The 23,402-nt window shown below is 47.4% G+C and overlaps 2 protein-coding genes across 5 annotated transcripts in view; one reads left to right on the top strand and one right to left on the bottom strand.

The window, feature by feature from the left end:
- EZH1 (enhancer of zeste 1 polycomb repressive complex 2 subunit) overlaps positions 1–23,402 on the bottom strand; it is a 258,699-nt gene that overhangs the window by 117,507 nt on the left and 117,790 nt on the right. The window lies entirely within an intron of this gene.
- The window catches only part of LOC128400291 (mucin-2-like), a gene marked incomplete at its 5' end in the record, with an annotated part of 37,112 nt that continues 36,879 nt past the window's right edge, over positions 23,170–23,402 (top strand). The window contains one exon of the mRNA XM_053362446.1: positions 23,170–23,385. Within this exon, the coding sequence (XP_053218421.1) occupies positions 23,170–23,385 (216 nt within the window). The remainder of the gene's footprint in view (positions 23,386–23,402) is intronic.

The raw sequence follows: 23,402 nt of genomic DNA on the forward strand, positions 1-23,402 counted from the left end.
ACACTCTTGCTGCTCTTACATTAAGAAATACTAATACTATGTGGAAGGAGTGTTGTTGCTTTTGTTTGTTACTATGGCATGCATTTTTGTGTTTCTGTATTGTAAACTGCCCTGTGTTCCTTGGAAGAAGGGTGGTATACAAATAATAATAATAATAATAATAATAATAATAATAATAATAATAATTATTTTTATTTCTTAGGACTTGAAGGCAGAAAACAGGTGTTCAGACCAACTCTTGATGCAGTAGATACTGAAATGCAGGTACGTACAGCTATAGTTTCATCTTGTGCAGATTTCTTTCGGTTATCATCTCCTGAGATCAGTCAACAGATAATGATTGTGTAGACAGCGAAAGCAAGCATGGAGATCTGCGCCATTATGAAACATGAGAGATGTAGCAATAGCCATCGGTCACCATAAGAATCATTACTATTTATTAAATTTCTATTCTGCCCTTCATCTGAGGATCACTGGGGGGGGTGTTAAAATGTAGAAACACAAAAATACATAACATAGTAACAAACAACACACACACCACACAGTTCGAAAGGCCTGAGCCATTTGAGTCTTTATAGTTCAAAACCAGCACTTTGAATTGGGTCGAGAAACTGATTGGCAGCTGGTTATATGATTGGCAGTCGGTTATATGCTCAAACCATCTTGCCCCGGTGAGCAACAAGGCCACTGAAACTTCCGAACCGTCTTCAGAGACAGCCCTACATATAACACTTTGCAGTAATCCAGCCTAAGGGTTACAAGAGCATAGACAACAGAAGTTAAGCTATCCCGGTCCTAATAGGGCACAACTGGACCACCAGCTGAAGCTGATGGGAGGCCACTGAGGCCACCTGAACCTCAAGCAACAGCAAAGGATCCAGGAGGACCACTCAAGCTATCTTATCTGTTCCTTCAGAGGGAGAAGGCAACCTCCCGTCCATCTGGTCAAGGGAACCGCCCACTGACAGTGCCTCAGTCCTATCTGGACTGAGCTTCAGTTTGTTGGCTCTCATCCAGTCCATTACTGAAGCAAGATGACGGTCTTGTCACCCCCATATTACCCTCCCTTAATATTGATGAGCCCCTTCTCCATATTAATTAGCAAATGTGGCAGTAAAAAGGGGAAATATTTCAGTTCAGACTTAGCTGTGTGATGCAAATACGCAAGTGATTAGGTTTTGTTTTTTCTATAAAAATAAATAAATTTAAAACCACAATTCCAAACACCAATTTGTTTTTTTCACATCTCCTTTGTTAACAAGCCCTGTTGATTCCACAGATCCAAAATCATAATTTATAAAATTACATAAACTGTATGCATGCCAAAAATTGATAAAAGTATCCTAAATGTGTATAGCTTTGTCATGCATATCCTGTACCCCTTACATAAGCAATAAGCTTGCCGTCATGGCAAACTCATACAACCTTGATTCTCATTCAGCAGTTGTGGCAATTTTATTCTGTCTCTGATATTTTGCAACGATCACAGGCAATATTCACTCTGTTAAATATGCAGCTACTTTCGTAGCCGGGAAGAAGCAGAGTTTCGAGTTTCTTCGGTTTCAAATGAGCCCTGCTTTTCCATGGACCTCACAACACACTTTATGTTAAGTTGTGGGTGAACATATCAGACGACACAGCAATTCTTCAAACAGCTCTTGTTTATTCACAGGCCGGAACAGAACTGAACTGAAGGGTTCAGTCAGCCTGCTTATATAGAGCTCCAGTACAACGTTACTGTAACAACTTTCTACAACTATCCAATCACTGAACGTCATTTTCGATCCCTTATTTGCATAACTATCTACAGTATCCCCCTGCTGGCCCAGGGTGAGAACTTCAGTACATGACACTTTATACTTCTTCTCTTTGCAGCTGCAGTTCCAGAAGCCAGAAATAACAACCCAGTGTTGATTCCCACCCTGGGACACGTTTCGGATAGTTCCCTCCAGGAGCTGAGGTGAATGAAGAAAGTTAACACCCAACAGATCGCAACTGGAAGCCCACTAACAGAAATGGGTGGCACTGATGGGTGGCAGTGGAATTCAGCATGCCAGCTTAAAAAAAATTCTTCTGATTCTGTTTCTTGGATGAGACTCTCAGCCTATTACGAAGAAGACCACTCTGTTGAAAACAGATCCGCATAGGAACCAACGAAGAGTACACATGACTGTTTGCACAAAAAAGAATCCATAAACTGTGCTACAATCCATGGAGGGTAGGAAACATCACAGTGGTTCCTTCGATTTCCCTAAGCAAGATATGTTGGAGTCCTCATCTTTAAATTATATGTAGGTGTGGTCAACCCATTTTTGTGTGCGCCCCCAATACACCCCTCCTAATTTGCCATTTAAAAAAAAAATACAGGGTGATTCATAATGAAGTATACAGTTTCAACGCGCTACAAAAAAGAAGTATGTAATATATCTTACGTCAGCTGTAACAGAATTGTAGGGGAATGTTGAAAGTTTTTTTAGAAACAGTCACAGATGTTCTTTGTGTACACCCTTTGTCACATGACACACATCAAAGTGGTAATCCATTTCTTCCCAAATGTGACTCGCCCTACATGTTGATTTTCCCAGGCTTCGTTGAATGGTGGTGCAAACACTATCGACGACTTCTTCCGATACACACGGTCGTCCAGGACTTCTAAGTTTGCACAAACCCATAGTTTCAAATCTAATATATCACCATCAATACCTCACTCTGGAACTGATTTTAATTTATAATATTAAACTTTTGGGGTTTTTTTAATTTCCTGTTTTTAACTCTGCCTTTTATTGTTACCTTTAATATTTGTTTTATTTTTCCGTAAAATGAGAGATTCTATTTGCAATTGAGCAGCACATGCATTTTACAAAACAAAAAAATTTAAAAGCATGGCAAATCGTGTGTGCATGACATTCAAATTCCTTTTGTTGGGGTGTTAACTGTGTACCAGGGGTGTGGGGGTGAAAAGGCGGCTTTTCAGAAAGCCACATGGATCAATACACCATGTGGGGCATTTTGGAAAGATTAAATAGCCGCCACCAAAATCAGATCTTTCTTTGGCAAATAAAAGGAGAGAGAAAAAGATAAGGAATGTGACAGACAGAGGGTGTTCTATCGTTGTGTGTGCCAAGCATTATAGCACTTTTGCCATAGTTTTGGTCTGCCAAGTAACAGCTTTTAGGTAAAGGTAAAGGGACCCCTGACCATTAGGTCCATTCATGGTCGACTCTGGGGTTGCGGCGCTCATCTCGCTTTATTGGCCGAGGGGGCCGGCGTACAGCTTCCGGGTCATGTGGCGAACCAGAGCAGCGCACGGAAACGCTGTTTACCTTCCCGCCGGAGCGGTATCTATTTATCTACTTGCACTTTGACGTGCTTTCGAACTGCTAGGATGGCAGGAGCAGGGACCGAGCAACGGGAGCTCACCCCGTCGCGTGGATTCGAACCGCCGAGCTTCTGATCAGCAAGTCCTAGGCTCTGTGGTTTAACCCACAGCGCCACCTGCGTCCACACCACCACAGCTTTTACCTCGCTATTATTTTGTTATAAATGTTTTTTAAATAGAATGCTACACAGGGTGGTTGTACAGATGAATGCCTTAGAAATGCTTGTATTTATGATAAAGTGTCGTTTCTTGTGCGAGAAGCGTGCAATAGGGCTAATAGGATACTTTGGGGGGACGGACTTTTCCTCCTTTCTGCCTCCAAGCTGCGGCCCCTAAAACGGGCATTCCTTTCCCATGCACATCAAATTTCAGGGCATTTTCCAGACATGGCAGAAAATGATTTAATTGCTGCTGGTGGTTTTTGTATGTGCGCGTGTGTGTTTTAAGTTCTGAATAGAGATTATGTTTCTCAAGGTGTTTTGTTTTCAGATTCTGTAAGCGATTAAAGTATTTATATTGCACCGTAAACTTTGCTCTCAGAGTGCTGTTTCTTCTTCTGTCCAAAAGCAAAAACATACCTGCTTGCCATTATAACCTCTGGAATCAGTTGTTGTTGCCATACATCGTATATGTCGTTGCTCCTGGCGATGGCGCATAAATTGCACCAGGTGTGCTTCATATCACATATCACTCCACTTGGGATGACATGCACTTGTTGCCAATCAACCTCTGAGCCCAATTCAAGATGTCTAGATAAAGAAGTCTCGATAAATTTGGCCACCAGTTACTTAGAAGACCACATCCTCCTGGGCAGATCTCCCTGCCTGTTGATATCAGCTGAGGAGGCACTGGTGTGTTTTTTTAATTAACAATTTCAACATAACAACGTATCAAAACTGTTAATTTGTGGGTGAACATATCAGACGGCACAGCGATTCTTCAAGCAGCTCTTGTTTATTCACAGGCCAGAACTGAACTGAACTGAAGGGTTCAGCCAGCCTGCTTATATAGAGCTCCAGTACAACGCAACTGTAGCCAATTTCTGTAACTATCCAATCACTGAACGTCACTTTCAATCCCTTATTTGCATATGTGGACCTGAGTGAAAACTATCTACAGTATCCCCCTGCTGGCCCAGGGTGAGAACTTCAGTACATAACAAAAACATCTCATATTCATCGTTTCCACCCTATTTTCCCCCACCTCCCCATCAAACCCTCTCTCCCCCCCCACAAGACTTCCCTCAGCTCCTCTCTCTGATTTCTCAACTCATATTGTTCTCTGCATACTGTAAAATTGTATAAATCCTTATATTATCTATCTACTACATTAACAATCAATAGATTTCTGTATGTTTATTCAAAACCTGCCAAGGAGTCCAATTCATTTTGTTATCTTTTTAAGTAATACAGTCATACCTCGGGTTAAAGTCACTTCAGGTTGAGCGTTTTCAGGTTGCGTCCCGCGGCGACCCAGAAGTAACGGAACGGGTTACTTCCAGGTTTCGCCGCTCGCGCATGCGCAGACACTCAAAATGACATCACACGCATGTGCAGAAGTGGCAAATCGCGGCATGCGCACCGCAGACGCAGGTTGCGTTCTGCTCAGGATGCGAACGGGGCTCCGGAACAGATCCCGTTCGCTTCCAGAGGTACCACTGTATGTGAAATGTTTTCATTCTTCTTTAAAGTCAGTTTGTATGTCAATTTAGCCATTTCTGCATAGTTCATCCATTTCTCTTGCCATTGTTCTTTCGTTGTGATATCCTCATTCTTCCATCCTTGTGCTATCAAGACTCTTGCCGCTGTTGTAGCATACATAAATAAATTCTTCATTTCCCTTGGCAGGTCTTGTCCTACAATCCCTAACAAAAATGCTTCTAAAATCAGTTGGGGAGGCACTGTTGGCAGCGCCATCCTCTGTGGTCCTTCGAGGTGGTGGTGTGACCTGGCCCTTCTTGGCAGCAGTCTCCAAGTTATAGATCTTCTCAGGAATAATACCCTCCAAGTGCCCCTATTTTCCAGGGACAGTCCTGGATTTACAGAAGCTATCCCAGTTTCTGATTTGATCCCAGAATGCCCACTTTTCCTTAGGATGTCCCTATTTTCATTGGGGAGATGTTGTAGGGTATGGAATAGGAACTGAGTTCCAGCCCCTCCAAGTGGCCACCATTGCCATTACAGTCTTACCTTGGATCTTGAACGCCTTGGCTCCCAAACAAATCAGCTCCCGAACCTGGAAGTGAGTGTTACAGTTTTTGAACGTTCTTTTGGAAGCCGAACATCCGACAGGACTTCCGCGGCTTCCAATTGGCTATAGGAACTACCTGCAGCCAATCAGAAGCCATGGTTTGGTTTCCGAACGTTTTGGAAGTCGAATAGACTTCCAGAACGGATTCCGTTCAACTTCCAAGGTATAACTGTATAAGAGAACAAGTGAGGTGTTCATGGTGAGTTCTGGCACCTCTTTTCTAGAAAAAGAGCATTGTTTGTACCCCGTCCATCTGGCTGGGTTGCCCCAGCCACTCTGGGCAGCTTCCAACGTATATAAAAACATAATAAAACATTAAACATTTATTTAAAATCCCCTTATGAGGCTGCTTCCAGAAGTCTTCTAAAGGTTGTATAGTTACGTCTCTCCTTGGCTCAGGGGGTGGGTAGGGTAACTCCATACCCTCCAACATTTCTCCAACGAAAAGAGGGAAAGCAGGACTTTCGAGGATCAAATTACAAACTGGGATGGCTTTCTGTAAATCTGGGACTATCCCTGGAAAATAGGAACGCTTGGAGGGTCTGCAAATAGAGTCCTGGAAGGCTGCATTAAAATCCAGAGCTCCCCACCTCCAGCTTAGTCATCCTGGGGCCACCCTTCAATTAAGTTCTCTTTCTCTTTCTCTAAACCGTCCTTGATGGTTTACAACAGGCATGTCCAACAGGTAGATCGTGATCTACTGGTAGATCACTGGGTGTCTGTGGTAGATCACTGGTAGATCACTGGCTCCACCCAAAGAAGCTCAACAACTTTGTCTCCCCTAAAAAAAGCTCAACATTATTGTCTTGCATCACCCCAAAACGGGGCTTTCCTCCTCCCTAAAAAAACCTTTGACCTGAACCCCTAAAAAACGGGCCATCCCTCTGGAAGAATGGCAGATGAAGCTGATTGACTGTATGGGATTGGCAGAAATGACTGGCAGAATCCGCGACCAGGGAGAAGAGTCGGCAGAAGAAGATTGGAAAAAATTTAAGGACTATTTACAGAAATATTGTAAAATTAAGGAAGGATGACTGATGCTGGATTGAAATTAAGTGGTTTCTAGCTGTAATGGTATAAAGGAATATGAAAAAAATGGTTCTTTATAAGTAAAAACTTAAGGTTATAATAACCTAAGATGTTGGATAGAAAATAAGGTATTTTTATAAGTTGTAATGCTTTGAGATAAGGATTTGCTGAACAAATAATTTGAACTGGACTACAAGAAGGGGAGGTATGAGGAGGTCAGAGAAATATGTTATTGAAAATTAAGTATAAGTGGACTATATGTGTTTTTAATCTTTTTGTTTGTTTTTTGTTTGTATAAAAATTTGAAAACTTCAATAAATATCTTTAAAAAAAAAAATCGGGCCATCCCATCCTCCCCCAAAATAGGGCTTTCATTCCTCAAAAAAGCGCTCAACTTTGACCTGAACCCCCCAAAAGGGGGTAGATCACTGCCAGTTTTTAACTCTGTGTGTAGACCGCAGTCTCTTGGGAGTTGGCCACCCAACAGCTGCTGCTATTTTCTGCTGTAAATCAGGAAACCCAGCGTCCTTCCAATTGTAATAATAAAATTTAAGGTCTTATATATACCGTATTTTTCGCACCATAGGACGCACTTTTTCCCTCCTAAAAAGCAAGGGAAAATGTGTGTGCGTCCTATGGAGCGAATGCAGGCTTTCGCTGAAGCCTGGAAAGTGAGAGGAGTCGGTGCGCACCGACCCCTCTCGCTCTCCAGGCTTCAGGAAGCTATCCGCTAGCCGTGGGAGACCCAGCTCTCCCACGGCTAGCGGAGCGCTGCATTAATCCCGAAGCTTGGGGCGTGCGGAGCTCAGCGCGCCCCAAGCTTCTGGGTGCCGGCAAGGTCTCTGCTAGCCGTCTAGACCTTGCCGGCACCCAGAAGCTTGGGGCGCGCTGAGCTCCGCAGCCCCAAGCTTCGGGATTAGCGCTCCGCTAGCCGTGTCTAGGCTGCGGATAGCAGCCTGCTTACCGGAGCGTCGGGCGCCCTGAAAGCAGAGCGCCCGGCGCTTCGGGAACACATCCGCAGCCTAGGCAACCCTGCGGGAGGTCCCGCAGGGATGTCTAGGCTGCGGATAGCAGCCTGCTTCCCGGAGCGTCAGGCGCCCTGAAAGCAGAGCGCCCGGCGCTTCGGGAACACATCCGCAGGGTGGGGAGCCCTGCAGGAGTTCCCCGCAAGGCTCCCCACGCTGCGGATAGCAGCCTGCCGCCCGGCGGGCGGGGCACCCTGAAGCAGAGTGCCCCTCACGCCGGGCATACATCCGCAGTGTGGGGAGCCCTGCAGGAGTTCCCCGCAAGGCTCCCCACGCTGCGGATAGCAGCCTGCCGCCCGGCGGGCAGGGCACCCTGAAGCAGAGCGCCCCTCACGCTGGGCATACATCCGCAGTGTGGGGAGCCCTGCAGGAGTTCACCGCAAGGCTCCCCAAGCTGTGGATAGCAGCCTGAATCAGAGCGCCCCTCGCTCCGGGCAGACATCCGCAGGGTGGGGAGCCCTGCAGGAGTTCCCCGCAAGGCTCCCCAAGCTGCGGATAGCAGCCTGCCGCCCGGCGGGCGGGGCGCCCTGAATCAGAGCGCCCCTCGCGCCGGGCAGACATCCGCAGCGTGGGGAGCCCTGCAGGAGTTCCCCGCAAGGCTCCCCAAGCTGCGGATAGCAGCCTGCCGCCCGGCGGGCGGGGCGCCCTGAAGCAGAGCGCCCCACGCGCCAGGCAGACATCAGCCAGCCCCACAAGCTCGGGGGACAGCAGGGAGGCGCAGCGCCACTATCCCGCTGTTCCTCGACCTGGTTCGGTTTCCCTGACCTGCTTTTGGGGGGGAAATAAAGGGAAATTTTTTTCCCTTTATTTCCCCCCAAAAAAACTAGGTGCGCCCTATGGTCCGGTGCGTCCAATCGTGCGAAAAATACGGTAATAATAAATGTTCATAAATGTACCAACCAAGCACGTACATAGATCAGCACAGGAAGACCGACCTGAAACCATTTTGACTCCCCAACTGACCAAATGTTTTCTCTGCAAGGAGGGAGGGGGTCAGGGAACCTTCCCATTGCCTCAGGAATTGGGAAATCACCAAAGGCTGTCAAAGGGTGACAAATTACCAGGAAAGGCAATCAGATAAGGCATTATCAGATAACCTGACCGACAGGAAAAACAACAACATTCAAATTCCTGATGTAGACCACCTTTTCTGTGATGTAGGCATAATGTTTGTGGGGGGTGGTCTTGGGTTACACCCCTTCTGTGATGTATGTATGATGTATGGAGGGGTGGTCTTGAACTCCAGGGCAGGGCATTTAAAATATCTATATAAGGGAGGCACACCTTGGTTCTGGGTTCTCCTCCTTTCCTGCATGTGAGGGGAGCACCCTGTTGCAACAGATCAATAAAGATCAGGCTTACTAGCTGCTTTGATTCTCAATATTCTCTGGTTGGCCTCTGTTATTTTCTCCTACCAATAGGGACCCTGTGTAAGGACTCTATACAGGCTCTTGGATACACCATAAGGGGAAAAGGGCAGATTTCGTTTACAACACAAGATTAGGGTGTTTTATCTCCTTCTCCTGCTGATAAGTAGTTGGTAGATTGAGTCGAGCTGCAGCTAATTAAGGCTTTCTCCGAGACTTTCTCTAAAACTTTTAGCTTAAACTTATAGTAATTAAGAAAAAGATACCGAGCAATAAAATACTAGAACTGATAAAAGCTCATAAAAACTAATAAAAACCGCACAACTGACAGGGTGCTCAAATCAATGCTTCCTCTAACGACGCCATCTTGAAAATAAAGCTGCTTTCCTCTTCAAGATTTTTACTGTCCCCCGCTGTGTACCCTAGGCAGTCTTGTGCCAAGAGGGAGGTCAACACAAGGTAGAGATTATCGCCTGGGTGAGATTTCTCCTATGCTGGTTAAACATCTGCCTTACATCAGATAAAGATCCTCTCCTCAGTGAAGTTTTGTTAGACCCCTTTCTTTCCCCAGGGCTACAACATTGCCGGAAGAAATATCAACAACCTCAGATATGCAGATGACACAACCTTGATGGCAGAAAGTGAGGAGGAATTAAAGAACCTTTTAATGAGGGTGAAAGAGGAGAGCGCAAAATATGGTCTGAAGCTCAACATAAAAAAAACGAAGATCATGGCCACTGGTCCCATCACCTCCTGGCAAATAGAAGGGGAAGAAATGGAGGCAGTGAGAGATTTTACTTTCTTGGGCTCCATGATCACTGCAGATGGTGACAGCAGTCACGAAATTAAAAGACGCCTGCTCCTTGGGAGAAGGGCAATGACAGGCCTAGACAGCATCTTGAGAAGTAGAGACGTCACCTTGCCAATAAAGGTCCGTATAGTTAAAGCCATGGTTTTCCCAGTAGTGATGTATGGAAGTGAGAGCTGGACCATAAAGAAGGCTGATCGCCGAAGAATTGATGCTTTTGAATTTTGGTGCTGGAGGAGACTCTTGAGAGTCCCATGGACTGCAAGAAGATCAAACGCATCCATTCTTAAGGAAATCAGCCCTGAGTGCTCACTGGAAGGACAGATCATGAAGCTGAGGCTCCAGTACTTTGGCCACCTCATGAGAAGAGAAGACTCCCTGGAGAAGACACTGATGCTGGGAAAGATGGAGGGCACAAGGAGAAGGGGGCGACAGAGGACGAGATGGTTGGATAGTGTTTTCGAGGTTACCAGCATGAGTCTGACCAAACTGCGGGAGGTAGTGGAGGACAGGGGTGCCTGGTGTGCTCTGGTTCATGGGGTCACGAAGAGTCGGACACAACTAAACGACTAAACAACAACAACAACAACAACAACAACAACAGTTTATCAAGAAGGTACAGCAACTTGGGCTGTTGGTGGAACTTTTGCAATCGATGTCCCTACCATCTGCCAAGGCTATAATAAAAACTAGGTTGTGGGATATTGAACGCAAGGAACTAACACTAGCAGCAGAGAAAACATGCTCCGCTCTTTATTTTCAACTTTCTTGGGCACATGAAATTAACCACAATTACCTTGAATTTCTGCTACTCAAGAAAGAAGGGCATTTTCGCTGGCCAGGTTTAATTCAAATCCATCCAACCTCCTGTGGGGAAGGTTCTCAGGCAGGGTGGAAGGAGAAAGAACTTGCCCATCTGAAGACCACCTGGTGGAAAGCCTTACACATATGGTTCTCAATTGTAAACTATATGCTGATCTCCGTCAGCAATTTCTAGATCAACTCTGTACAGTATCCCCAAATGGAAACCAGAGTCGGAGGTCATACATTTTCTATTACTGGAGAGTGATTAGGAGCTCATCAAGTTAGTGGCTAAATATCTCTGTTTGGTTTTTTGTCGTCGAAATACACTGCCGACATCTGATCTCCCTGGAGACCTAGAGATGCGAGGATAGACTGCTCTGCCTATTTTCTTTTAGCAAATGTTTTGTGCCATTGGGGAAGTGGTGATTCTGTACTGATTTGTTTTGGATGTTTGTGTGTGATGCCAATAAAAGGTTTGATGATGATTGTTATGTACTGAAGTTTTTACCCTGGGCCAGCAGGGGGATACTGTAGATAGTTATGCAAATGAAGGATCGAAAGTGACGTTCAGTGATTGGATAGTTTTAGAAAGTTGCAACAGTTGCGATTGTTCTGGAGCTCTATATAAGCAGGCTGACTGAGCTCCTCAGTTCAGTTCTGTTCCAGCTTACAAATAAAGAGCTGCTTTGGAAGAATCGCTGTGTCGTCTGATATGTTCGCCCACAACTTAACAATGATGATACAGGCATGTCCCTTGCGGCGGTGGGAACAGTGGAGTGGGCAGAGTGCCACCTCTTGCACTTCTGCCACCTGTTACCGGAAAAATCCGAGGGCTCCCTTGGACAAAAAGTAAAGACACCAACCAGGATAACTTGGAGCAAAACAGCAGCCTGTAGGCTTGGCCTTTATTGAACTGTTGCAACAGGGTGTTCCCCTCACTTGCAAGAGAGAGGAAAGACCCCGAAAAATGGTGTGCCAGGTCTTATAAAAACTTTTGAAATTCCCATCCCCTAGGTCAAGCCCACCCCCAGAAACATCATGCATACATTACAGAAAGGAGGGGTTGAGGGAGGAGTTGTGGTGGTAACCTGAGTGTCCTGTCACCTGGCTGGTTCCCCCTTTCCCCCTCCCCAGGAATTATTCTCTGAAGACAAAATGTAGTCGCAGTTTCCTGCCCCCTGAGGGAAGATCTGATCATTGTCCTTTGTTCCAGTCCAAGCTGAATCCACTCCCATATGGAAGTTCTTTGTGATCTTGATTGTCTTCTGTCTGGGATCATCAGGGTTGGCATAGCAACTGGGCAGGGCTCCTGTGGATGTGCTGGGATGGTGAAAGGATTATGGCTGACCAGGACCAAGCTACCCCCCTTTGATAGTCCTTGTCATATGGAGTAAAATAAAATGGAACAGTGCAAATCCGATGTATGGTTGATTTTTCTATGAATTTATAACAGAAATGTGGCGTATGTAGTGTGTGTGTGAAGTTTGTACAAACAGAATGATTGGGGTGGGGGGGTTCCTGCTACACACCTGAGGCAAGCGCTCCACCCTGGCCCAGCCATTAGGTGGGGTGAAGGGGAAGCCCCTTGGGCAGTGGCCCCACAGCCACCCTGCCACCTCTGCCACTGTCCTCCGTGTTGATTTCAGGTGAGATCTTACCCAAATCACACAAGATCTTGTGGTGTGCACCAGCTCTCGCCCAAAATCGGTGCTCATGGCACTGCTACTTCTCTGCCAGTGGTGAAGGTGGCACAGCAAGTGGTGCAGGTTGCAGTCCCTATTTTCCAGGGACGTCCCTGATTTAGAGAAGCCGTCCCGGTTTCTGATCTGATCCCAGAATGTCCCGCTTTTTCTTGGGATGTTCCTATTTTCATCAGAGATAAGGTTGGAGGGTATGGAGTTATCTGTCCCTTGAGCCATCTGAAGGTAATCCTGTATAGGGATGGTTGTTTTTTTAATGTTCAATGTTTTATTATGGGGGTTTTTTATGTTAGAAACTGCCCAGAGTGGCTTGGGCATCCCAGTAAGATGTGTGGAGTATAAATAGTAAAATTATCCTTATGGAATGGGACGTCCCTATTTTCATTGGGAAAATGTTGGAGGGTATCAAGGGCAGGACAGCACCTGCTGTTTTGTTTTATTTATTTATTTTAATCGGGTTAAGTACTTAATTCGTTCCGGAGGTCCGTTCTTAACCTGAAGCTGTTCTTAACCTGAAGCACCACTTTAGCTAATGGGGCCTCCTGCTGCTGCCGCGCCGCCGGAGTACGATTTCTGTTCTCATCCTGAAGCAAAGTTCTTAACCCAAGGTAATATTTCTGGGTTAGCGGAGTCTGTAACCTGAAGCGTCTGTAACCCGAGGTACCACTGTATCTATAATCATATTTTTAAACAATTTTTTAAACAATATCTATAATCATATGGGACGTGGGTGGCGCTGTGGGTTAAACCACAGAGCCTAGGATTTGCCGATCAGAAGGTCGCGGTTCGAATCCCCGTGACGGGGTGAGCTCCCGTTGCTCGGTCCCTCCTCCTGCCAACCTTTGTCCCCAAGAGGGGGTAATGACAATAAAGATATTATTTATTATTATTATTATTATTATTATTATTATGTAGATAAATAGGTACCGCTCCGGCGGGAAGGTGAACGGCGTTTCCGTGCGCTGCTCTGGTTCGCCAGAAGCGGCTTAGTCATGCTGGCCACATGACCTGGAAGCTGTACGCCGGCTCCCTCGGCCAATAAAGCGAGATGAGCGCTGCAACCCCAGAGTTGGCCACAACTGGACCTAATGGTCAGGGGTCCCTTTACCTTTACCTTTATAATCATTACATTACATTCAGATTTCAATTTCCCCCTTCCCTGCTGACTTCCCTCAATTTCCGTCCCTGGTTTATTACATCTCACATTACATTCTGCTGTTTATATATCCTTCTATATTGTCATACTATTAAGTTTCCCGTTTTTTGTAAATAAAATTGCAAACGTTTATTTAAATCCTGCCAATGACTCTGTTTTCTGTTGTTTTTTCTGCAGATATGATGTAAAAGGTTGCCATTCTTTTTCAAAATCACTATTGTCTTTTCCCCCACAGTTTGTCTGTTAGCTTTGCCAAGAGTTGGCAAGGCACCTCCTAGTTTTAGCTCTAACTGCGAAATGGGATGAGCCACCCCCGGTACGGCTTTTGGTCCACAAAGCCAGACATTCTCTGGTAATCAAGTGTTGTATTACGCAAGAAGAGTCAACTCTACCTGGAGAGTGTAGGGTTGTTGAACCATCATCATTTTTTATTATGCCAGAGAGTCCACTGTCCTTGTTCTCTGCTAACTCCGAGCAAATTATATAACCCAATAATTTTTTATTTGCTAGTACTAATTCTGTTCCAGTGGAATGCTGGCTCTTTTTTCTTCGTTTAAGTGAGCAGGAATGATGTCCTGTGCCTGGGAGGTCAGAGATCTACTGGGCTGAGTACATATCCTTTACACAAAAGTTGACAGCTCCACTGGGTGTGCTGGAGCACCAGAGCCACAGTCTCGCTCCTGTGATTGGCAGCCTCTTTCAAAATCTTGAGGCCTACAACAGAGGACCTCTCTCACATAGCAAGGTGCAGCAGAAGATGAAGGGAGTTTGGGTGTTGCTCCTGGCAACCTGTTTTGCCAGCTCCATTGCGGAGGCAGGTGAGTGGCGGCCTAGGGTGAGGAGAAGGTTGTGTTGTGGGAAATGGGGGGAAGCCCCAGGATTTTGAGACAGCTACGAAGCAATAATGAAGAAGGATGTGCCTTTGAGTATGCGCATCACGACTTTCCTTTGCCAAGTCGTATCATGGAAGTCGAACGGATTCCGTTCCGGAAGTCCGTTGGACCTCCAAAATGTCCAGAAACCGAAACGCAGCTTCCAAAAGAACGTTCGGAAACCGGAACCCTCACGTCTGGATTTCGATCGTTCGGGAGCCAATTTGTTTGGGAGCAAATTTGTTCGAGAGACAAGGTACGACTGTATATCATCGCGACCATCCCAGGTCATTAACAAGGGTTTGCTGGGGAAGGCTTCCAATGTCTCATGTTTGCCAGCAGATCTGGAGAACCTGTGGTCCTCCATATCTTGTGGGGCTCCGTATTCCACCATCTCTGAGCATTCACCATCCTGGCTGGGGCAAAGGGGATTAACATCTGGAGAGCCAATTGTTTCATCTGGAGGGCCATTGTTTGATAGAATAAGCTCAGCTACTGCCCTTATCTCAGAGAACAATGCTTCTGGCTAGGACGGGCGCCTCTGTTCTTACTGAGCCACCTTCAAAATAATAACGGCTGGAGGCTCAAGGCATGTAGTGAGTCTTCTGCTGCTTTTTGTGACTTTGGAAGATGAAGTCAGCCAGGCACTCATTGTTAAATAATAATCAAATGGAGGCTATTCTCTCTGTGTGTGTTTATTTGCAATACACATCAGTCATAAACAGTGATTTATACACAGCTGTTTTATTTATTTGGCAATCCCATCCTGCCCAGAAGCACCAAATTTCTATTTAATTACATTTAACTTTTAAGTTGTTTCAGATTTTAAACAAACTCGTGGTGGGCTTTGGAGAGACTTGCTGTAATAATATGGATTGGACAGTCAGGGCCAGTCATCAGGACTTCCTTTTGAGACATGTTACTAGGCACAGATCTGTGCTTTAAAACCCATGCCGTAGTGGTTTGTTTATTTTATTTTATTTGTCCCGACAAAACCAGCATTTTACTGTTGAATCAGAGCAAACGGCAATCAGGTTTTCTGTATGAGCCCTGAGATTGGTTCAAAATGCCTTTGTTGGAAGGAAGATGTGCTGGGTGATTTTGTACTTGGTTGTTTCATGGCATTTTGCTCTATAGGTTGATGTCCTGAGATTTTTTAAATTTATTTTTTAAACCATAGTCAGAATATTACAAAGATGGTGATGAGCTGTCCCTTTGCTAAACACCTAAAAGTCGCTTTCATTTGTTCGTACTTGAACCTCCCCTCTATTTGACCTGTTTTTTCTTAGCAAGAAACCATAGCCTAATAATAATAATAATAATTTATTATTTATACCCCGTTCATCTGGCTGGGTTTCCCCAGCCACTCTGGGCGGCTTCCAACAGAATTTTAAAATACAATAGTCTATTAAACATTAAAAGCTTCCCTAAGCACGGCTGCCTTCAGATGTCTTCTAAAAGTCTGGTAGTTGTTTTTCTCTTTGACATCTGGTGGGAGGGTGTTCCACAGGGCGGGTGCCACTACCGAGAAAGCCCTCTGCCTGGTTCCCTGTAACTTGGCTTCTCGCAGTGAGGGAATCGCCAGAAGGCCCTCGGCGCTGGACCAATACAATATGATTGTATTGATGCTTCTGTGTGTGTTCTGTCATAGGGATGGTGGCTGTTCCCATTTTTCACTGTTTTTAGCCAATGAGTGAAGTCGGATCTATGATTGATAGCTGAGTTGCTTGGACACTGGGCACTAGGAATCTGTGGTGACCCAAAGAGCTGCTTTTCTCCCTCCCCTTTAGTACACTTTCCCATTTCTGCCTTATTTCCAAGCAGTCCTTGCAATTTCCATAGTTTGGCCTGTGATGAAAGAGGGGCACCCAAGGGAAGTTGCCCCACTGCAACACAAAAACTTGCAGGGTTCCCACTCCTTAAGAATCCACTGGACTTACTGTACACTGGTATACTTGGTTAATTCAGAATTACCGTATTTTTCGCTCTATAAGACACACTAGAACATAAGACGCGCCTAGTTTTTGGAGGAGGAAAACAAGGAAAAAAATATTCTGAATCCCAGAAGCCAGAACAGCAAGAGGGATCTGGCGTCTGGGATAGCCTCTTGCTGTTCTGGCTTCTGGGATAGCTGCGCGAAGCCTCTTCAGGGCAGCGGGATGAAGGCTCCCCCTGCCCTCAAGAGGCTTCGCGCAGCTATCCCATAAGCCAGGACAGCAAGCGGGATCGCCTGGCAGCGGGGTGAAGGCTCCCCCAAGAGCCGCGCTCCCTTTAAAGAGCACGCGGAGCGTGTTTGCGGCTCTTGGGGGCTTTTCCCCGAGGAGGGAGAAGGGACTGATGGACAGCCCTTCTCCCTCCATGGGGAAAAGCCCCCAAGAGCCGCAGACAAGCTCCACGCAGCTCTTTAAAGGGAGCGCTGAGCAGAGCCTGCCGCCTGCATTCGCCCCGTAAGACGCACACACATTTCCCCTTACTTTTTAGGAGGGGAAAAGTGCGTATTATATAGCAAAAAATACAGTATGCTTATTTGAGTTTCATGCGGCAGCTAGACTGGTGACTGGGGGCGGCCGCCGAGACCATATAACACCGGTCTTGAAAGACCTACATTGGCTCCCAGTACGTTTCCGAGCACAATTCAAAGTGTTGGTGCTGACCTTTAAAGCCCTAAACGGCCTCGGTCCAGTATACCTGAAGGAGCGTCTCCACCCCCATCATTCTGCCCGGACTCTGAGGTCCAGCGCCGAGGGCCTTCTGGCGGTTCCCTCATTGCGAGAAGCAAAGCTACAGGGAACCAGGCAGAGGGCCTTCTCGGTAGTGGCGCCCGCCCTGTGGAACGCCCTTCCAGCAGATGTCAAAGCGATAAACAACTACCTGACATTCAGAAGACATCTGAAGGCAGCCCTGTTCAGGGAAGTTTTTAACGTGTGATATTTTACTGTGTTTTTGGTTTCTATGGAAGCCGCCCAGAGTGGCTGGGGAGGCCCAGCCAGATGGGCGGGGTATAAATAATAAATTATTATTATTATTATTATTATTATTATTATTATTATTATTATTATTATGGGGCTTGCTCCCAGGTGAGCTGGTACGAGATGGCAGACTCAGTTACAGCATTAGGGCTGGAACTGGGCAGAACAGGGTTATTGTGCCTTTAAAAACCGTATCTCCACATTCAGGACCAGCGGCACATAGCTGGCTTTCCTTGGTCCAGGCGGGAGAAGCAGCAGTGGCAGAACTGTTATGAGCTGGGGGTGTCAAACTGCGTGCCAGACTCCACTGTTCCCTAGATCTGGGTTCCAGATCCTTCTAATCCCTGGATCCAGGAAGTGTTAAAAGTTAATAAAGCAAAACTAGCTTCTTGAGGAGGACGAAATAAGCTCTGTGTGAGTCAGCAGATGAGAGGGGCCACTCCCTCAACAGATAACGCCACAGAAGAGTTGAGTTATGTAAGCCAGAAGCCGATTTCTGCTGGAAACCAAGGCTGAGGTTAGGGGAGAAACAAGACCCTTTTAGGGTCTTGATGCTGTGAACCCTTCCATCAGGCTGGGGATATGTGTTTCAAAAAAAACCCATATATCTTTTATATATATATATATAATAATATTTTATTAGGTTTAACAATAAAAAGATACAACCAAACATACAACAATAAAACACACACACACAAAAAGACACAACAATACAATCTTTCATAATACATAGAATACAAACACAACAAATAAAATAAGGCAAACACAAATCACTCTTTTCTAGTTATTCATCTTTGATTAACTTATTTTCCTGACTTCCTCACACCTCCCTTTTTTGTATCCCTCTTTAACAATTTGTTCAGCAAATTCATATCCTGCTACTTTATCCTTAAATATTTTACCTCCCGAATTTATAGTTTCAAATTTTTATCTCTTGTTACTAGAGCCCCTTCATTTTATTTCAATGTCATCCACATTCATACATTTTACAATACTTCTGTAAATAAATTTTAAATTTCCTCCAATCTTCTTCCACCAACTCTTCTCCCTGGTCTCGGATTCTGCCGGTCATCTCAGCCATTTCCATATAGTCAATTACTTGCATCTGCCATTCTTCCAAGGTGGGTAGATCTTGCGTCTTCCAATGCTTTGCAATGAGTATTCTTGCTGCTGCTGTAGCATACATAAAAAAAGTTCTATCCTTCTTTGGCACCAATTGGCCAACTATGCCTAGGAGAAAGGCCTCTGGTTTCTTCACAAAAGTGCATTTAAGCACCTTTTTCATTTCATTATAAATCATTTCCCAGAAAGCCTTAATCCTCGGACATGTCCACCAAAGGTGAAAGAATGTACCTTCAATTTCATTACATTTCCAACATTTATTCTCGGGCAAATGGTAGATTTTTGCAAGCTTGACTGGGGTCATGTACCACCTATACATCATTTTCATAATATTCTCTCTTAGGGCATTACATGCCGTAAATTTAATCCCAGTGGTCCACAACTGCTCCCAATCAGCAAACATAATATTATGTCCTATATCTTGTGCCCATTTAATCATAGCAGATTTTACCATTTCTTCCTCAGTACCAAAAAAAACACACAAAAAACACCATATATCATAAAGACACCACAGTCTCCGCTGTGCCTCATTCCGCTCAGAGACTGGGGTGCTGTGTAACAGTACCAGAACTCCTAGAGACCAAGGTCCCTTCAGCCCCCACCCATAAAATATTTGAGGGGCCCAGAGGGCATTGATGGGCATTGCCATTGAAATGGTGTGCCTGCAACACATCATGCGATTGATTATGTGGGGCAGGTCTTACCTGGGCCTTGCCAATATTTTATTCAAGTCAGCAACCCTGAACAGTACAGTGGTACCTTGGTTCCTGAGCGGCTTGGCTCCCGAACAAATCGGCTCCCGAACGCCACAAATCCGGAAGTAAGTGTTCCTGTTTGCGAACGTTTTCCAGAAGCTGAATGTCTGACGCGGCTTCCGCTTGAGTGCAGGAAGCTCCTGCAGCCAATCGGAAACCACACCTTGGTTTTCAAACGGTTTCGGAGACGAACGGACTTCTGGAACGGATGAAGTTCAACAACCAAGGTACAACTGTACTAGTTATAGCGCAGGGTACCATTCCTTCAGTGTAAAGCTGTGTTCTGATTATTTTTAAATCCAACACAAAGCAGGGGTACCAACTTGAATAAAATACAGCCGTACCTTGGAAGTCAAACGGAATCAATTCCAGAAGTCTGTTCGACTTCCAAAACGTTAGGAAACCAAAGCACAGCTTCTGATTGGCTGCAGGAAGCTGCTGCAGCCAATCAGAAGCCACAGAAGCCTCGTCAGACATTCGACTTCCAAAAATAGTTTGCAAACTGGAACTATCACTTCCAGGTTTGCGGCGTTTGGGAGCCAAAACGTCTTATTATCAAGGCGTTCAGGATCCAAGGTGTTGGGAGGGCAGAGAAGGCTCGCCACACATAATGGATCACATGATGTGGTACACACACAACATTTGAATGGCAGTACCCATCAACTCCCTAGCAAACACTCCCTAGCTGGTATCAAATCGGCTTTGTAGAAATCTATGGTGCAATTGCATTTTGAATGCTGCTCAATCATACCTGAGATTGAGGCACAGAAATTATGAATTACCCCTACGCCTATTTTCTATCTTGTAGATGTTAGCTGGAGAGTAAAAGGGAATGAAGAAGAAAGAGGTGAAATGGGTACAACAGAAAGACCAGGCAGGATTCAGCAAACAGCTCAAGAAACCAGCAAAAGTGGGAATAACTTTCTCAATATCGAAAAAAGGATGGGAAATGTAGAGGAAAGGGGTGCTCCAAAACAAACAAGCGGATCTCCCGACACCACCACAGAAGAGACCACAACCAGCAGCTCGCCAGCCAGGTCTGCCTACATTCCCACAACAACGAAAACCAGAGAAGACAACAATAATATGCCCTCGCTGGCCACAGCTCCCACCACTGAAGCAACAGGCACCACAAACGAGACGACCGCAGCAACCAAACAGGAGAACACCGCCGACACCTTACCGTTGACGACGACCAACAGTCCCGCAACAACAACTAAGGCCTCGCCTGTCACGACTACCACAGCTACTACAACCATCACCACCTCATCGCCGGTCACGATTGCCACCACGCCAACAACCACAATAACAACCACCTGCTATCCGACTACGATTACCAACATTCCCACAACCACCTCAATGACCACAACTACCGCCACTCCAACAACCACCAGCACTGACCCGCCTGTCACGACTACCGCCACTCCCACAACCACCAGCACTGACTCGCCTGTCACAACTACCGCCACTCCCACAACCAACAGCACTGACTCGCCTGTCACCACTACCGCCACTCCCACAACCACCAGCACTGACTCGCCTGCCACCACTATCGCCACTCCCACAACCACCAGCACTAACTCGCCTGTAACAACGGCCGCCACTCCCACAAACACCAGCACTGACTCGCCTGTCACAACGACCGCCACTCCCACAACCACCAGCACTGACTCGCCTGCCACTCCCACAACCACCAGCACTGACTTGCCTATCACCACTACCGCCACTCCCACAACCACCAGCAATGACTCGCCTGTCACCACTACCGCCACTCCCACAACCACCAGCAATGACTCGCCTGTCACCACTACCGCCACTCCCACAACCACCAGCACTGACTCGCCTGTCACCACTACCGCCACTCCCACAACCACCAGCACTGACTCGCCTGTCACTACTACAGCCACTCCCACAACCACCACCACTGACTCGCCTGTCACCACTACCGCCACTCCCACAACCACCAGCACTGACTCGCCTGTCACCACTATTGCCACTCCCACAACCACCAGCAATGACTCGCCTGTCACCACTACAGCCACTCCCACAACCACCACCACTGACTCGCCTGTCACCACTACCGCCACTCCCACAACCACCAGCACTGACTTGCCTGTCACCACTACCGCCACTCCCACAACCACCAGCACTGACTCGCCTGCCACCACTATCGCCACTCCCACAACCACCAGCACTGACTCGCCTGTCACCACTACGGCCACTCCCACAACCACCAGCACTGACTCGCCTGTCACTCCCACAACCACCAGCACTGACTCGCCTGCCACTCCCACAACCACCAGCACTGACTCGCCTGTCACCACTACCGCCACTCCCACAACCACCAGCACTGACTCGCCAGTCACGACTACCGCCACTCCCACAACCACCAGCACTGACTCGCCTGTCACAACTACCGCCACTCCCACAACCACCAGCAGTGACTCGCCTGTCACGACTACCACCACTCCCACCACCAGCACCACTGACTCACCAGTCACAACCACCGCCACTCCCACAACCACCAGCACTGAATCGCCTGTCACAACCACCGCCACTCCCACAACCACCAGCACTGACTCACCTGTCACAATTGCTGCCACTCCCACCACCAACAGCACTGACTCGCCTGTCACGACTACCGCCACTCCCACAACCACCACCACTGACTCGCCTGTCACCACTACCGCCACTCCCACAACCACCAGCAATGACTCGCCTGTCACCACTACCGCCACTCCCACAACCACCACCACTGACTCGCCTTTCACCACTACCGCCACTCCCACAACCACCAGCACTGACTCGCCTGTCACAACGACCGCCACTCCCACAACCACCAGCACTGACTCACCTGTCACAACTACTGCCACTCCCACCACCAGCACCACTGACTCTCCTGTAACAACGACCGCCACTCCCACAACCACCAGCACTGACTCGCCTGTCACGACTACCGCCACTCCCACAACCACCAGCACTGACTCGCCTGTCACAACGACCGCCACTCCCACAACCACCAGCAATGACTCGCCTGTCACCACTACCGCCACTCCCACAACCACCAGCAATGACTCGCCTGTCACCACTACCGCCACTCCCACAACCACCAGCACTGACTCGCCTGTCACCACTACCGCCACTCCCACAACCACCAGCACTGACTCGCGTGTCACTACTACAGCCGCTCCCACAACCACCACCACTGACACGCCTGTCACCACTACCGCCACTCCCACAACCACCAGCACTGACTCGCCTGTCACCACTACCGCCACTCCCACAACCACCAGCAATGACTCGCCTGTCACCACTACAGCCACTCCCACAACCACCACCACTGACTCGCCTGTCACCACTACCGCCACTCCCACAACCACCAGCACTGACTCGCCTGTCACCACTACTGCCACTCCCACAACCACCAGCACTGACTCGCCTGCCACCACTATCGCCACTCCCACAACCACCAGCACTGACTCGCCTGTCACCACTACCGCCACTCCCACAACCACCAGCACTGACTCGCCTGTCACCACTACGGCCACTCCCACAACCACCAGCAATGACTCGCCTGTCACCACTACAGCCACTCCCACAACCACCAGCACTGACTCGCCTGTCACCACTACCGCAGCTCCCACAACCACCAGCACTGACTCGCCTGCGACCACTACCGCCACTCCCACAACCACCAGCACTGACTCGCCTGTTACGGCTACCGCCACTCCCACAACCACCAGCACTGACTCGCCTGTCACCACTACCGCCACTCCCACAACCACCAGCACAGACTCACCTGCCACTCCCACAACCACCAGCACTGACTCGCCTGTCACCACTACCGCCACTCCCACAACCACCAGCACTGACTCGCCAGTCACGACTACCGCCACTCCCACAACCACCAGCACTGACTCGCCTGTCACAACTACCGCCACTCCCACAACCACCAGCACTGACTCGCCTGTCACGACTACCACCACTCCCACCACCAGCACCACTGACTCACCAGTCACAACCACCGCCACTCCCACAACCACCAGCACTGAATCGCCTGTCACGACTACTGCCACTCCCACCACCACCAGCACTGACTCGCCAGTCACAACCACCGCCACTCCCACAACCACCAGCACTGACTCACCTGTCACAATTACTGCCAC

This window comes from Podarcis raffonei, chromosome 13 (genome assembly GCF_027172205.1).
Source record: "Podarcis raffonei isolate rPodRaf1 chromosome 13, rPodRaf1.pri, whole genome shotgun sequence".
NCBI lineage: Eukaryota > Metazoa > Chordata > Lepidosauria > Squamata > Lacertidae > Podarcis > Podarcis raffonei.